The following is a 15,176-nucleotide window of genomic DNA, read 5'->3' on the forward strand; positions in this document are numbered from 1 at the left end:
AACGACAACTCGGAAAACAAAATACAGAAATGACTGGATAAACGGATCGTTATGAACTGAGGAACGAGCTAATTGCATTCAATCCACTGTAAAGGCCTTGAATGTGTGTGTGAGTGTGTGTGTAACGTTTTAATTAGCCCACCAATATGAAGATATTTCATTCATGGTTCGTTGCTCTAGTGTCGATTCAAACGTCAACAGATTCTTCAGACAGAAAAGGAAAAAACAAAAAGAGAGAGAGCATATCAAGACCAACACATGCTACTAAAACCCTCTCTTACTTTACAGCAGGCTTCAATTAGACAAGTAGATAATTAGAAACAAGTTTTATCTCATCAGCATCATTCTTCTCCCTTCCATTTAAAACGGCTCTTCCGCGGTATATGAAACATGTACTTCAGGCTGTGAGAAGATAGAGCCATTGACTTAATGAGGCGGCTTATTCAAAACCTATAAAACAGGCCACAACATTATGTCAATAGAATTAAGTGGCAATTAAAGGTCTGTGAGAAATCAGCAGAGAAACGTCGAACCGTAGCGTCTCGCTGAAGTGGAAAGGCTGGGTCACACTTTCCATGGGCCAACTGTAAAATGGTAATGGCACATTAAACCGTAGATGGCATTAAAAACGCAATCGCTCATAAATGCGAGAAAGCCAAGAGGGACGATGACAGTGCATAAGCCAGCCTCCGCTTGAATTTTAAAAAGCCTATTTGCCTAAGTAGAAAAGCGAAACGGAGAAAGAGAAATAGGGGGAGTCAGGGAGAGATTGAGACAACGATCCAAACTCAAAGAGAGTGCGAGAGGTGTGTGTTTAGGGTCAGGCTGTTCTGTAACGCAGTACGGCTGAAATAAATTACACTGTCAGCTCGAGCCTGGGCCTTGACTGACTGCTTCTCCGAATCGAGCTACCAGCCAGCAGCGGCTTCGCGTTCAGCCAGGACTCTCTTCACGCCATGCCACAGCCTTAATGATGATGCACGAGCCAAAGAGAGCTTCTCCTACCGCAAAACACAAACATTCGCACTGCCAATGCATGCAGGTGAGAGCCGGGGTACAAGAGCAGGGGAACGAGAGGGTGAAATGGATCCTGGCAGCTCGAGAAAATCGATTGTGAAAATTAATAAGTGAATTCCCTCCAGCGTGCTCCGTGCTTCCAACGACTCAATCTCCTTTTTCGCACCTCTCCTTTTTCATTCCGCTCCTTTATAGGTTTCAAACGCCGCCCACACACCTCGAGACGGCTCTGCTGAAGGACTGACGAGGCTGAGAGCAAGTGTGTGTCGAGAGCCCGAGAGACGGCTATTAGACGGGTTGAACGAGTCAAAACTAGCAGTGTGGTGCTCTTGTACAAGGTCAGAGAAATTGTCCCCTGTACTTCAGGAGTCTTTGTCTCGTTATTTTTGCAGTTCTATATTATTTTGTTCCAGGTGTCTAACCTCGATTCTCTCATTGACTTCTGGAAGAGTGTGGAGAGGTTATTCTGCGTTACTGGGACGTAACTAGAGTTACAAATGCTCATCGGTGGAGATGGTATGGAGGGGGGAAAAAAAAATAAAATAAATAAAAACACCACAGAATGGCACTCAGAGATGCATTGTGGGAGTACTCTTGAAGAGTTCTTATCGGCTAAGGATTCAGTACCTGTTCCTGCCGCTCAAGCCAGCGGTCCACCATGGGATGGTTGGCACTGAGTGATGAGCGTGCACCCTCTCTGTGGAACTGGTTGGCCCATGCTGCCGTGTCACGAGGAAGACTGCGGTACCCAGCCGGTCCCTTAACCTGGTGGAAAACACGCACACACACGAACATAAAACACAAAACAATTAAACGTTGTCCACAGTAAATCCACTCACATATCTCTAAATGACACTCCATTCACTCTGCGTTGAGCCTTATTCTAATTAACTGGTCCAAGATATTTGAAATGAACATTTCCACTGCTGTGCTGACATGATCTGTATTTGACATCAAATAATAAATATGGAATACAGTAATGCCAACCGTAGATATGACAGACACTCGTCACGCTGTTATTAGCGATATTATGATTGGCAGGCCAAGGAAGCTTGTTTTGGACCCGAGCCCTACAAAGACACGTTCGTTCCAGCCAGGTCTCCGACATGCACTCATTCCTTCCCTCGCTAATTAACTCCATTACACGCTGCTAATTCACACCGTGGCTATAGTGTTATTTCATCTGGAGGTGAAATCAAATGCCCTGAAGCACAGGCACTTGAATTGAATCTCCAACGTTCTGGCTGTATGGAGCAAAAACAGACATAAAGCGGGTTAGTTTCACACATCGGGGGCCTCGGCCTAGAAAGTTCGCCGAGCAAAGCGGCTCGTGGCTACAGACGTCTCTGCATCAAAAACAAAACCGGCTCCGGTTATAGAATCGGACGATTCACATGAGGAGTTTTGCACAAAGCGGAGGAAAAGTGATCCATATGGTTAACTGGGGCACGGGGTAATGAAAAGCAGACAGGAATGTAAAGGAATGGGCCATCATGGCCACTGATCATCATCCCAGTCCTTCTTAGAGCTTGGGATCATAAAAGAAGCCTGGTTATTAATTTTTATGACACAGTAAACGACACGAAGAGACAGGCAGGGAGAATATAAATCAGTGGTAAAGAAGGGTGGATCTGCTATCCACTGTCTCTACTACTAGCACTCAAACACACAGCTGGAAAATAAATAAATACACAAGAAAAAGCCAAAGAGAACTTCTCATCTCCTATGTAAGTCTAGTCTTATTAATCAAGACACCCTCCAGATATGTCCTATACCTAAATATGTGGGCAGATTTAGAGAAAAAGCATACATAATCCCATTGCAGCCTGTTGAAACAGTCATGTATAAAGCCCTACTGAAAAATATCTAGGAAAACGTGGACCTTACTTGTGCTGATCAGTGCGACACAGCCAAGCTCAGAGTGATGGCATTATGCGTGGAAGGCCAGTCAGCTGGCCAAGAACAGAGCGAAAATAGCATAAAGAAACCTCTTTAAATAGAGCACATCTGGATTTTCATATGAAATATGTGGTTGAGGTATATTTTATATATATATATATATATATATATATATATATATATATATATATATATATATCTCCAGGAAATCCCAAAGAGCCATAACGATATAGTAGACTACACCGGCTCGATCATAAAGACATCAGGAGCACATTAACGCAGTGCACAGTGAATCCAAGTTCGCATTTCACACTGTTCCACAAGTTCACATTATTTTCATCAAAGCACCCGAGGGCAGTGTAAATATACAATCTGGCATGATCGACCACAAACACACCTTCCAACCATCTCCAGCTTTTGAGTCTTCAAGAACACTCAAGAACACTCATCTGCTGCAAAGTGCAAGAAAAAGGAAACACACCTTAATTCTTCAGTCTTAGTCAAATGATAGCACAGTGCTGGATTATGGAGACCTTGACAAGCGGAGTGCTTTTAAATAGGATTACGAGCAAAAACAGCGAGACACGCTAATCTCATCGCAAGCTGCCGTGTCACATCCTGAGTACAGCGTCCACGCCTCCGCCTTCTCTTCCACCCTTTCATTCGCTATATTACCATTTCTAAGGCACTGAAGAGTTGTCATCGCTGAGAAAGGAGGGCTGTTTTGAGAGAATAATTGGCCTCTTCTTCACTCGTTGCCATGGGTGGGGGGGTGGGGAGGGGTGGGGGTTCAGGAGGAGGAAAGAGTGAAGGAGCATCTCTATGATTCATTAGGAGCCAAAGGCACTGACCTCCAAAGTGAGCCACACAACAAAGCAAACGAGAGAACTACAAAAGGAGAGATCTCTATTCTGTATAGCGCAGAGAAACGCTTTAGATAAAAGAATTCGCTAGAAGATGAGGTGCACAGCTTCGGTCCGAAGCAAGCAGGGTTTTCGTCAGGCCTAGCTGAGTACGACTGCAGATGTTGACAGTAAAGTGAAAGCCAGAATACATTATACAGTACAAATATATAAAGTCGATAGGCAAGGGGATAAAAATATAACATATGGAAAGAATCTCTGGTCATCTTCTGTCTTCAGAGGCTCTCTACTTTTACGACCATATACTATAAATCTTATATTGAATCTGTACTTTGCTTCTCTATATGCTGTTGGTATGGTAATGTAAATGTTAAACATCCAAACTCATTGAATGGCACTGTCAACCAAGGTGGTAAGATTATTGGCATTAAGCAGACCGGGTTAGTGGGCAGTGGTGGCTCAGTGGTTAAAGGCTCTGGGTTACTCATCAGACGGTCAGGAGTTCAAGCCTCAGCTTCCACTGTTGGGCCCTTGTGCAAAGTCCTTAAGCCTCAATTGCTCAGATGTATAAATGAGATAGATGTAAGTCGCTCTGGATAAGGGCGTCTGCCAAAATGCCATAAATGGGTTATCAAATAGCTTTAAACGGTTTGTCTTACAGAAAGCTAGAGCGATTCATGCAGATTGTTCCATGAATTTAAAATGCTTCCTTCTGGTATTCGTTAGAGTATGCCTAAACTTGAAAGCAAACGGTATAGACATTATTTTATTCCCACTGCTGTAAGGCTTTTAAATTTGTAAGATGTCAGAATGTTGTATTTGCTGTTTGTCTGGTTTGTATGATCGCCCTTTGGGCTTATAATAAACTTTGAACTTGACTAAATCATTTCAGGTGAGTTAATCGGATTGAGCACACTGGTCAATGTGCAAAAAATAGTTGTGGATTGACCATGTGACAGGAAGACCTTTTACCAAAACCTTATTACATCCAAAAACAGAAGAGCAAATTACAGCACAGCGCATGATTCTTTACACACTAACAGACCAGGGTAGAGGGGGCAAATACTTTAGGGTTCGAGGTGTGTTCAACTTGTATATTTATAAGAACAGAAAAATCAGGGTTACCCAAACCTTTGTAAACTGGGCACGAATTTATAGTCAAGTTTGACCTATGAAAACATTTACGTATTACTTTATTTATGAACGAGGCCGTGTCTTTGTCTGTTTTGTTTTTTTCTGAGAAACTGGAACATCATGTAACATACGGTTCATTATAGAGGAGGATTTGGATTTTTTTTTTTTTGTGCGGTCTCACCTTGCGCTCCAAGCTGTTGGTTCCACTGGTGACGTTGGGTTTGAGGAACCCAGCCGTGGTGGACCAGCGTGTCGGGTTCTTCCTGGACGGCTCTTCTGGTTGGAGCGGAGTCTCCGGCAGACCCACAAGAGCCGGATCACTACTGCGCCTCACTTGCAGATGCATGTCTGGGACAGAGAAAGAGACACAGAGAGGATTAATATCACATTCTTCCTCCTGATAGGTAGCTGTCTCATTGCACAATAGGAACGCCATTCAGGAGTGAAGAGGAGCACATGTCCTACATGGCCGTGCTGATTCCACCCACAGCTCTTCAGCTTGGTTGTTTTGTTTCCTGCAGATAGCCCATTTCACTTCCGCGCTCACACAGGACAGCAAAGCAGCAGTATACTCATGTCAGACACAAAGCCTGGCCCCTTACAGCTTAAAGAAAAAATCCAAGACAATGATGATCTTTGAGCCATGCTTTAGCCTGTTACCCCGTACAGAGAGACCCAGACTAGGATGAAGACAGTGGACAGGAATAAAGACAGAGAGACATGCCTCTGAAGTGGTAAGATGTAATAGACTTGAACTACAGGTCAGGTAAGAGAGGTCCAGCCAGGCACTGGGACTGATGTGCTCTTTTTCACACAGAGCCTTCTTTTTCACAGAGGAAACTGCTGAATGCATGTCTGATGGCCAGCAGCAACAAGAAAACGCTGTTTAATTACCTGAGATTTAAACTAGAAACACAATTCATAAACCTCTAGTCATAAATATCAAGTGCAGAGAGCACACATAACCAAGGGTCATTTTATTTCCAATTTTATATCAGAACTGATTTTGATATCGGCACAGAGGGTCTGAAAATCTGTGCACCTGATTCAATATTTACAACATAATCAATTCACAACAAACTGAATCAAAGTGAAATCAAATCAATGTTTCGGGTGTACTGTGCTTCCCAAAAGACACGGTCTGCGAGCTTGTCATGAGCAATGAAAAAGGCATGTCCTCTGCCTGTCAGTCACAGTGAAGGAGGCTCGGACTCGGTGCCTAATGAAGGAGGCATGGCCTGTGTATTTGTCAGTAAGAAAGTAGTAGCCTCGGAGCTTGGCTGTTGCAGTGAAGGAGGTGTGGCCTATGGATGTCTATTTATAAACTGATCGTCCTAAATGGCCAGCACTAAATAGGGATACTTTTGAGGCAATATTAAACTACATGGCTGAATGGGAGTCTAATTGAACTTTCCCGTCAGCACAAGCGTCTACATTTACACATTAAGTGAACACGTCAAGCTATCCCACCAGTTTTGCAGTGTCAGTACAGTTAGCTAATTATGCCTTACCAAAAAAAATAAATAAATAAATAAAGGGTTCATGTGGAAATTCCATCTAAATGCGGTCTCTCCATGTTCAGAACCATTTGGCTATATAGTGGGAAAATAGGCTATTCTTACTCATACATCAGTTTAAAGCAGGACTAATCTACTGTTCATGAACACTGCTACACCGAGACTGGGAGTTATGGTTAGGATTACATAACAAATGGTAGCCTTTTAGTATCGACAGCCAAAAACGTGGTCCGATGACAAGCCTTCGGGAGCGGGTATGCAGGCGTTCAGAGATGACATGGATCCGACAGTTGAGTACATTCACTCACCACGTAAATGCTGTGGCGACCACCTGCCGTCTTTCAGCGCTTAGCATATGGTTGCTGTTCTCCGTCTGACTCAAGAATGCACCCATATGCTGCCATACTGAGTCATGTAAGATTCTTACGAACACTTATTGTAGAAGCAGCATGCGTAGCCTTGGGCGCAGCCTGAAAACCATGATACCCAGGGGGCTATGGCAGTGTGAGTCTGAAATTGGCCTGAAATTACTTCCAGAGCTCTGTAATGATTTTTAAATACGCTCTCTACTGTCTGTGGTCAGCTCATGTCCAGTTCACATCTAGGTGACGGGCCTCTGAGGCATCAAGACCTGCTTAAATGCCTCCCACGTGTTAGATTAAAGTAAGGAAGGCTGAGAGGGCAACGTAAAACGGCTAACGCGAACACAAAAAGTACGAGTTAGGCTAAGGAGGGAAGGAAAAAAAAAAAAAAAAATTGCAATTACACACACTGACCTTGGTAAAAGTCATTATAAAACCCTAATAGCAGACATGTAATAACAAGGTCTGGCATGAACTGTAGGTGAAATTGCAGATAATACTTCTGGGGTGGTGTTGAAAATGAGGAAAAACACATTCCACTGAACATTAACGAGAGGAGACGGTTGGTTTGGACAAAGCCGCATCTGCAAAATGCCTCCAAATCCTGTAGAGATCTCCCCCCGCCTTTAAAGCAAAGCCGGTCAAAAGCCGTCTCTGTAATGAAGCGAGTCTGGCTGGGAAGTCCAGCAGAGACACAGGAAACACTCAAACCTTCAGCAGATGTGCTGGAGCCAGCTACAGATCATGACTGAATGAAATTCAAAAGAAGACCTTCCTCATCCTCCTTTTCATCTTTTTTTTTTTTTTTTTTTTTTTTTAATCTCGGGCAGGCTTCGAGTGAGCAAAAAAACGTTAAATTTAGGACACAAGTCGACTCACGGCCGCCTTTGAACGCCCCCTTAAACAGGTGGCAGTGTTCAGGAAGGGCTTGTGTTCATTCTGTTGTTTAGAATTTCATTTTTAAACAAGTCTCTAAGTGGATCAATCCGTATACGATCACCCGCGGCATGTGGGATTGGTTCGAACTACTGCCGCACATCATGTGTTCACTTATGAGAAAAATCTGCAGATGTCTTATGGAATAACTGACACAAGTAGGATTTTCCTACAAAGTCATGATGTTTACTCTCATGTCAGATGGCTATTTCTAGTTAAATAAATAAATAAATAAATAGATAGATAGATAGATAGATAGATAGATAGATAGATAAAAATCTCTGCAACGTCGTCCAAAAAAACAGCCACAATGAGATTTTACTGTGGCCTTGTGAAATGCGTCAGGCATGTACACAAGGACTTTTGTGCAGATACGAAGATCTGAGCTGAAGACTCCATTATGCTAAATATTCGCCTGGATGTGAGTACAGACTGACCCACATACAAACCCCTACCCTGCTCTGTCTGTCTCTTTCCTTTCCCGTCTTTCTCCAATATAGACTCCTAATGTGTGATCGGATTAGCTCTTCGCCGCACAGAAATTGGCTTCCCCTGCCTTTAATAACCCGGACGACCACTTAAAGCTCCTCAGCCATCAATCTCAGGTGTGTTGGGGGACATCCAGGGCCCCTAACGAGATGGAAGGGCAATTTCAGCCCCAGCGTGAGCGCTTAAGAAGTCTGCCACCCCCATACACCAGAGACTAGGTTCAACTCACAGTAGCACCACTCACAAAGCTCATATTTACATCACTAATCTACTGCCTCAGGCTGCATCCTCTGTGTGTGTGTGTGTTAGATAGTCCAACAGGGGGATTCATCTGCAATTAACACAAAGAGTGCAAATGTCTAGAAAGGATACATGAGGAGGGGGGAAAAAAAAACCCAAAAACATCTACCGAATTTCATTACCAATGTTGTGTTATGTAAAAGATCCTAATATCACCTTCATGAAAATGTGAATGGATGGGAAAAGAAAGTGCTACAAGAAGCACCTTAAATACTGCAGGCTTAATAAGATTTACAACTTCTGCACTCTCCATCATAAACCCTGCTAGTTATATCTATTTAAGAGTCATTCACACAGAGAGCAACACAACAGAAACGAACACGCATGACCCCAGTGTGTCCGTTTTCATCACATTAGATCCATGTGACTTCACATGTGCAAGCGGATCTGTCCGTCGTACGTGGAGTGCTGAACTGATTTTCCAGTGCAAATACGCCACAGCAGATTTCTCAAACTCGTACCATATGAAAGGTACTTTGAAGGAAAATACTTTCCCAATGAATTCAGTATTAGCAAATGAAGATTAAGCGAACGTGTCGCGGTCCGATAGACGGCTTCTGCAATAAGCCCTCGCACGTGGTGCCGGGTTCGGAATCCGTTTTATCCGCATTCACTAATAATCTCCGGTTCATAAATGAACTCGGAACGTCGTCGGGATAAAACTTTCCACCTGGCTGAGCAACACTAGCGCCGCACTGCTTGAACCTGCCTTTTCAAACACAGGTTGCTCTGATACATTACCACGTTCTTCCAGTAATTTAAATTGGCAGTGTGTCCATTTTGTCCTTGTGGCCAGTTAGTTGCCAGAGGAAAGCGTCCCTGACTGGCTGCCAGCGGCGGCCCGTCACACGGCGGAATACAGAGCAGGTTCGGCCAGAGGACACACTCAAAAAAAGAAAAAAAAAAAAAAAAGAAAGAAAGAAAGTGATGAGCAGCACGGACGCCAGCGCACTAATTCCATTTCACTCCATCACTCGCTTCTTTCACTCTCTCTCTCCTTTCTTCATGCAAATATGGAGACTGGATAAATTGGGCACAGTTTTATGGATTCACTATGATATCAAGAACATGACCTTGGTATTTTAATGGAAAAAAATATAATGTAGTAGGGTTTTTTTTTTTTTTGGACCTGGAACGTCTATAACAAAGAGTTGTTTGTATAGGTCTGCCGGAATGAATAAAATATGAAATAATGTCTTTGATGGGAAGGGTCTTTTTTTTTTTTTTTTTTTAAGAGCCAAGTGTCAATGCTGTGTCCATATTGATGTCCCTGGTGATTAAGGCATGGGACCTCATCAAAAGCAAAGTCCAACCTGCATTTGCATTTGCCTTGAGAGGACAAAAAAAAAAAAAGTCAGGGAAACTTTTCAGTGCTTGGAATGTGCTGTTCATGCAGAGCAGGAATTAAGGAATGTCCAATAGACATTAAGGATTTGGCATCAACTGGACATGGGAGTGAACGGCCTTGTGGGAGAGGATCTCTAAATATAGCAGTAATGGGGGATTTTATCGGCGTGTGTAAACAGAGACCTGTGACCTGCAGAAAGGAGTGTCGGAGCTGAACAGCTCCGGGAGGCACTTAAAGCATAGATGAGGATCTGCATGAGAAACTCCTAGTGATGGTGGGACACAGCACAGGGCAGGGAGGACAGGAGAGGCTGGGGAGGGTAGCGTGGAATAAAAATAGACACGGGACAGTCAGACGGAGACACTGAGCCAGCATGTAGGTGGGATTTTGGGGAGGTGTGGGGGTTACAAGAGAGTGGGGGGGAAGAAAAAAAAAAACCCCTGCACAACACGGCAAAAGAGACTGAATGTGCCCAACCATGTATGGACTACTCCAAAAGGGCCCTGCTGAGCTGACTGAAGCTTCCTGTCTCAGTCCGAGAGACAGCGTGTACCATTTAGGACAGAAGCATCATGTTTCCCTTGCTGTCTAATCGCACTGCTCGGAGAAAACAAACCACTTCAAGCCTCATATTTCAAAATACAATTTTATGAACAAGTACGATATAATGGAGCCAAGGCCTTTCAGAGATAAGAGTAGAGCATAAAAGAGGCTTGTTTTACTAAACAAATGCAGTCTTCAAACAGCAGTAAGGCTGAGATTAGATGAGAAACTGGGAGAATCTATCACATGTCTGCTGGAACCACGGCTTAAAAGAACCGAGCTTGTTTCAACAAAACACAGACATTAACGGGAGAACAGAGTGACGGACATATATGCTGAGACGATAAACAGAGGAGGAGGGTTAGAGAAGCGGACTTTATATTCGTGTTTTAGAAATGTATATTTATTATGATTCGGAAAGCATCATGATAGACATTTACATACGCTTACGGAGGAAAAAGTCAAGAATACCAAGCATTTCTGAAAATGACCACTACAGACAACACTGTATACAACGTCATGTGTCTTGTATGTCAAGGGTTTTTATTTTTTGCAGTATCTTTATTATATATATTTTAAAAAGGGTTTAAATGCAAGCGCGTATCTGAGGAGTTTTATACTGAAACTTTTTTGCTTTTAGCCTACTGAGAATGGTTAAATACCTTAAACTCACATAATTTACATAAAATATAACCATATCATTTAAAGCTCTCTGCATATATTTAAAAAAATAAAACTCATTCAATTTTGAAAATTTCTTTACAATGCTGAGTAATAATATGATGAGACGTAACCAGCTATATATGTATATATATATATATATATATATATATATATATATATATATATATATATATATATATATATATATATATAAATAAAAAGGCAAACCCAAGAATATTACTGAACTGGAGGCCATTGCTCATGAGGAATGGGCTAAGATTCCTCAGGAACGCTGCCAGAACCTGGCATCTGACTATGCATCTCATTTGCAGCAGGTCATAACAGAAAAAGTGTTTATTAGTCCTGATGTAGGCTAGAAATGAAGACAGATGCACACATAATTGCATCACGGCATCATAAAGAGAAACTGAACTGAACTGTGAAGTGCCTAGAGATTCCCACCCCTATCCTCTAGTGATATGAGCAAGGCGGGGGGAAAAAATAATAATAATAAAAAAACTTACTCCAAAATAAATCCTGCATCATCTAGGCCGACATTTCCCACATGGTGGGGACAGAAAGTGCTGTTACACAGGGGAGGATAATTAACGCGACACTCAGGAATGCTACCCCAACATCCAGAGCAGACCAGCTGTGCTGAATATACTCCCTAAAATTCTGTACTCCCTGAAGGAGTCCTAATCAGCTAACCAAACATCCCTGCAGGGCTCCATTGCTAAGTGTAAATACCACAGAACTATTCGTCCCTCAGACAAGGACCTCACTGGATAAGCAACATAAAGATAAAAGCTGTAAATCTTGTCCCTGTTGTCAGTCGTGAACAGCACATTTCAAAGTGGGCTGTCTGGACCAGGGCCGCTCGTCACTGGAGCTCGTCACTGAAGGGCAGGGTGACGTGAAAAGAACAGTTCTCATCACACACAAAGCAAAGAAAGAAACGACATTAAAGGCAAATTAAACTGCTAGATTTGCATTGAGGGTGTTGATGGAGAAGTATAGAGAAGGCCAGAGTTGCATTGCGTGTTTGTGGATTTAGAGAAAGCGTATGACGACGTGCCGAGAGAGGAGTGAGGGTGGTGCAGGATACGTATGAGGACAGTGTGACAGCGGTGAGGTGTGCGCTAGGAATGACCGACCGGTTCAAGGTGGAGGTTGGATTGCATCAAGGGTCGACTCTTAGCCCTTTCTTGTTAGCGATGGACAGGTTGATGGATGAGATCAGACAGGAGTCCCCATGTACGATGACGTTCGTAGGATGACACGGTGATCCGTAGTGAGATTAGGGAACGGGTTGAGATGAACCTGGAGAGGTGGGAGTACGCATTGGAGAGAAGGGGAATGAAAGTCAGTAGGAACAAGACGGAGTACAAGACGGCGTGAATGAGATGGAGGGTGGCGGGATGGTGAGGTTGGAAGGAGCAGAGATGGTGAAGGTGAATGAGTAAATACTTGGGGTCAACTGACCACAGTAATGGAGAGTGTGGTAGAGAATTGAAGAAGAGAGTGCAGGCAGGGAGGAGTGGGTGGAGAAGAGTGGCAGGAGTGATTTGTGACGGAAGGGTACCTGCTGGAGCGAAAGGGAAAGTTTACAAGACGGTAGTGAGACCGGCTATGTTGTATGGGTTTGGAGGCGGTGGTACTGACAAAAAGATAGCGGGCAGAGCTAGAAGTGGCAAAGATGAAGATGCTGCGATTTTCATTGGGAGTGACGAGGATGGACAGGATTAGAAACGAGTATATTAGAAGGACAGCGCAGATAGGATGGTTTGGAGACAAAGCGAGAGAGGTGAGACTGAGAAGGTTTGGGCATGTGCAGAGGAGGGATCAGAGTATATCGGGAAAAGAACGTTGAAGATGGAGGAGAAGAGGAAGCCCAAGGAGGAGGTTTATAGATGTGGTGATGGAGGGCATGCAGGTGGTTGGTGTGACTGAGGAGGATGAAGAGAACAAGAGTGAGACGGAGACACACGATCCGCTGTGGCGACCCGAAAGAAGACGACGACTGTTGCTTATGCAGGTGCTTCATGACATCACTCGAATTGCTATGCAGCGGCATACATCATTTCCACTAACGCCAATGTCATGAAATTCACACAACATCTGTTCAACATCTGTGAATAGATACTTGTAATGTAAGCTTCAATATCAGGAGTATAGTGAGGTTTTCCCAGCAGTATTTGCTGGGAAGAATTATGGAATCCCACAAAATGGCTTTTGAACAGAGAATAATGATTAAAAACGAGGCGAAACTGATTTGACTGCTTAACTCTGTCCAGTGAGGTGAGGTGAGGTGAGCCAACGCAAATGCATATTTATTTCAGACTGTCTGTCCTTGCCTTGATGAGCGGATACTGGCGTACAGGGTGGTGGAACTCTCCGATCTGTTCCACAGTCAGCTTTCATCTCTGATCAAACCTGAAAGAACGGTTCCACTTCAAAGACAGCGATGCAGAACACAAAGAGGGGTCTCTGTAGCAGGAGAAAGACTTTGGCAGGACAAAAACTGCACCATGCCGGGACAGCATCCAGCACCGTGTGTCCTGGGAAGGCTATTAAAAAATTTAGCTAGATAAGCTATAAACTATTTACTCTACTCTGATACGGTTAATCAGAGAAATGTAGGTGCACGGAAAAGTCAGCTGAACTACAGTGAAGATACATCCATCTTCTGTTACGTATAAATGATCAGGGAAAAGCCTTAATGGTCACATATACATGTATAAAGGTATACAAATATATACCTATAAGGTTTATAATATACAAATGAATAGTAAAATTAAGTAAAAGATACACCCGATCGTACCACCTCGGCGGAAAATAAAAGAACAGGTTGGTACCTTTATTTCTGAGAGTGTAGCAATAGAACATGAAATTATGGGGTGCTTGACTCTGAAGGTCCTGCTGATCAACTGAATTTCCTACAATTTGTCCCTGGCACTGGAAAGCATTTTTTAAGCATCTATCCACAGTACTACATGAACATTGGGGTCATATTTTCAGGAACCATTTTAATCTCAGCACAATGAGGAATGAGTCTGATGGGCAGAGAGGTACAGAACCAGTTGGGGCCTTATGATGAGTGAAGGCACTGTGCCAAAGAGGGCTAGCCAGGTCAGGTGCGTACAGTGACACCCTCCGTAGGTCCAAATCCCGCTGTGATGTCATGAGGATGCCGAAACCCTGCGGTGATGTCACTGGGTTCAAGAACCCCCCGCTGTGACGTCATCAGTCTCTGGGAAACCAAGCTGTGATGTCATCAGGAACCAATTTCTGCTGTTCTAATTTGGGCTCATCAAAAGTGATGACTGTTGTCATGACACAATTAAACCCCTACTGGTTCTGTTGTGATTCAGCGTGCCGGGATCAACACGGAACAACAGGGAGCGAGCAATTTAAGAAGAGAGTAGGGGACTAATGCTAGCTCAAGATGCACCATCATATTCAACCATTTTTTTCGTGTTGCATGCATGCTTCTTATAACAAATTTAGGACTTTCAAGAGGGAGAAATGTAACAAATAAGAACACAAGCTAGTGCTAGGGTTATAATCTCTACAGCATTTGAATCAACAAAACTAAAATACAAGTCGTAATTGTGTTACTACGTTATCATGGTAATAAGGAAACACAAGTTTCATGACTTGCAACGGAATTTGACAGCCCAAGTCGGTCAAATCTTTTAGTCTTCAGGTCCTGAATAGGACACGGCCACGTCCTGGGAAATAGGCTGATGGAGCCAAAGTACTAAAATAACAACATAAAAAATGTCAGGGAAAATGTTTTCTCAAGATCAAAGACATGATCTTGGGGCCAAAACAGCACTCGGCTTAATTACTTGCACTGTGTTTTTACACTAAACGAAAGATTTGGGCTATTTATAATAAGAGTCCAGACATATCCAGTCTGTGTAATGTAAGAAAATGGGTGGGACGGCAAAGGCAGAAAAAACAGCACTCAAGAGAGGCCAGATCAACATCACTATCAGCAAATTCCAGCAGACTTTCCCATGTCTCATCCTGCCGTGCCCTTTCTGCCCTCAAACCTTTACCGAAGAGGATAAAAATAGCCTTTTTTACTGAGTCAGTT

General features: G+C 43.3%; 1 protein-coding gene across 5 annotated transcripts in view; it reads right to left on the reverse strand.

Annotated features, from left to right (window-relative positions):
* Positions 1–15,176, reverse strand: part of pard3aa (par-3 family cell polarity regulator alpha, a) — a 434,509-nt gene that overhangs the window by 251,814 nt on the left and 167,519 nt on the right. For all 5 annotated transcript variants that reach the window (XM_053635967.1, XM_053635945.1, XM_053635955.1 and 2 more), the window contains exons 4-5: positions 5,095–5,261; positions 1,645–1,782 (exon numbers count right to left, since the gene is read on the reverse strand). In XM_053635967.1, the coding sequence (XP_053491942.1) occupies positions 1,645–1,782; positions 5,095–5,261 (305 nt within the window). The remainder of the gene's footprint in view (positions 1–1,644; positions 1,783–5,094; positions 5,262–15,176) is intronic.

The sequence above is a fragment of the Ictalurus furcatus genome, chromosome 1 (assembly GCF_023375685.1).
Source record: "Ictalurus furcatus strain D&B chromosome 1, Billie_1.0, whole genome shotgun sequence".
NCBI lineage: Eukaryota > Metazoa > Chordata > Actinopteri > Siluriformes > Ictaluridae > Ictalurus > Ictalurus furcatus.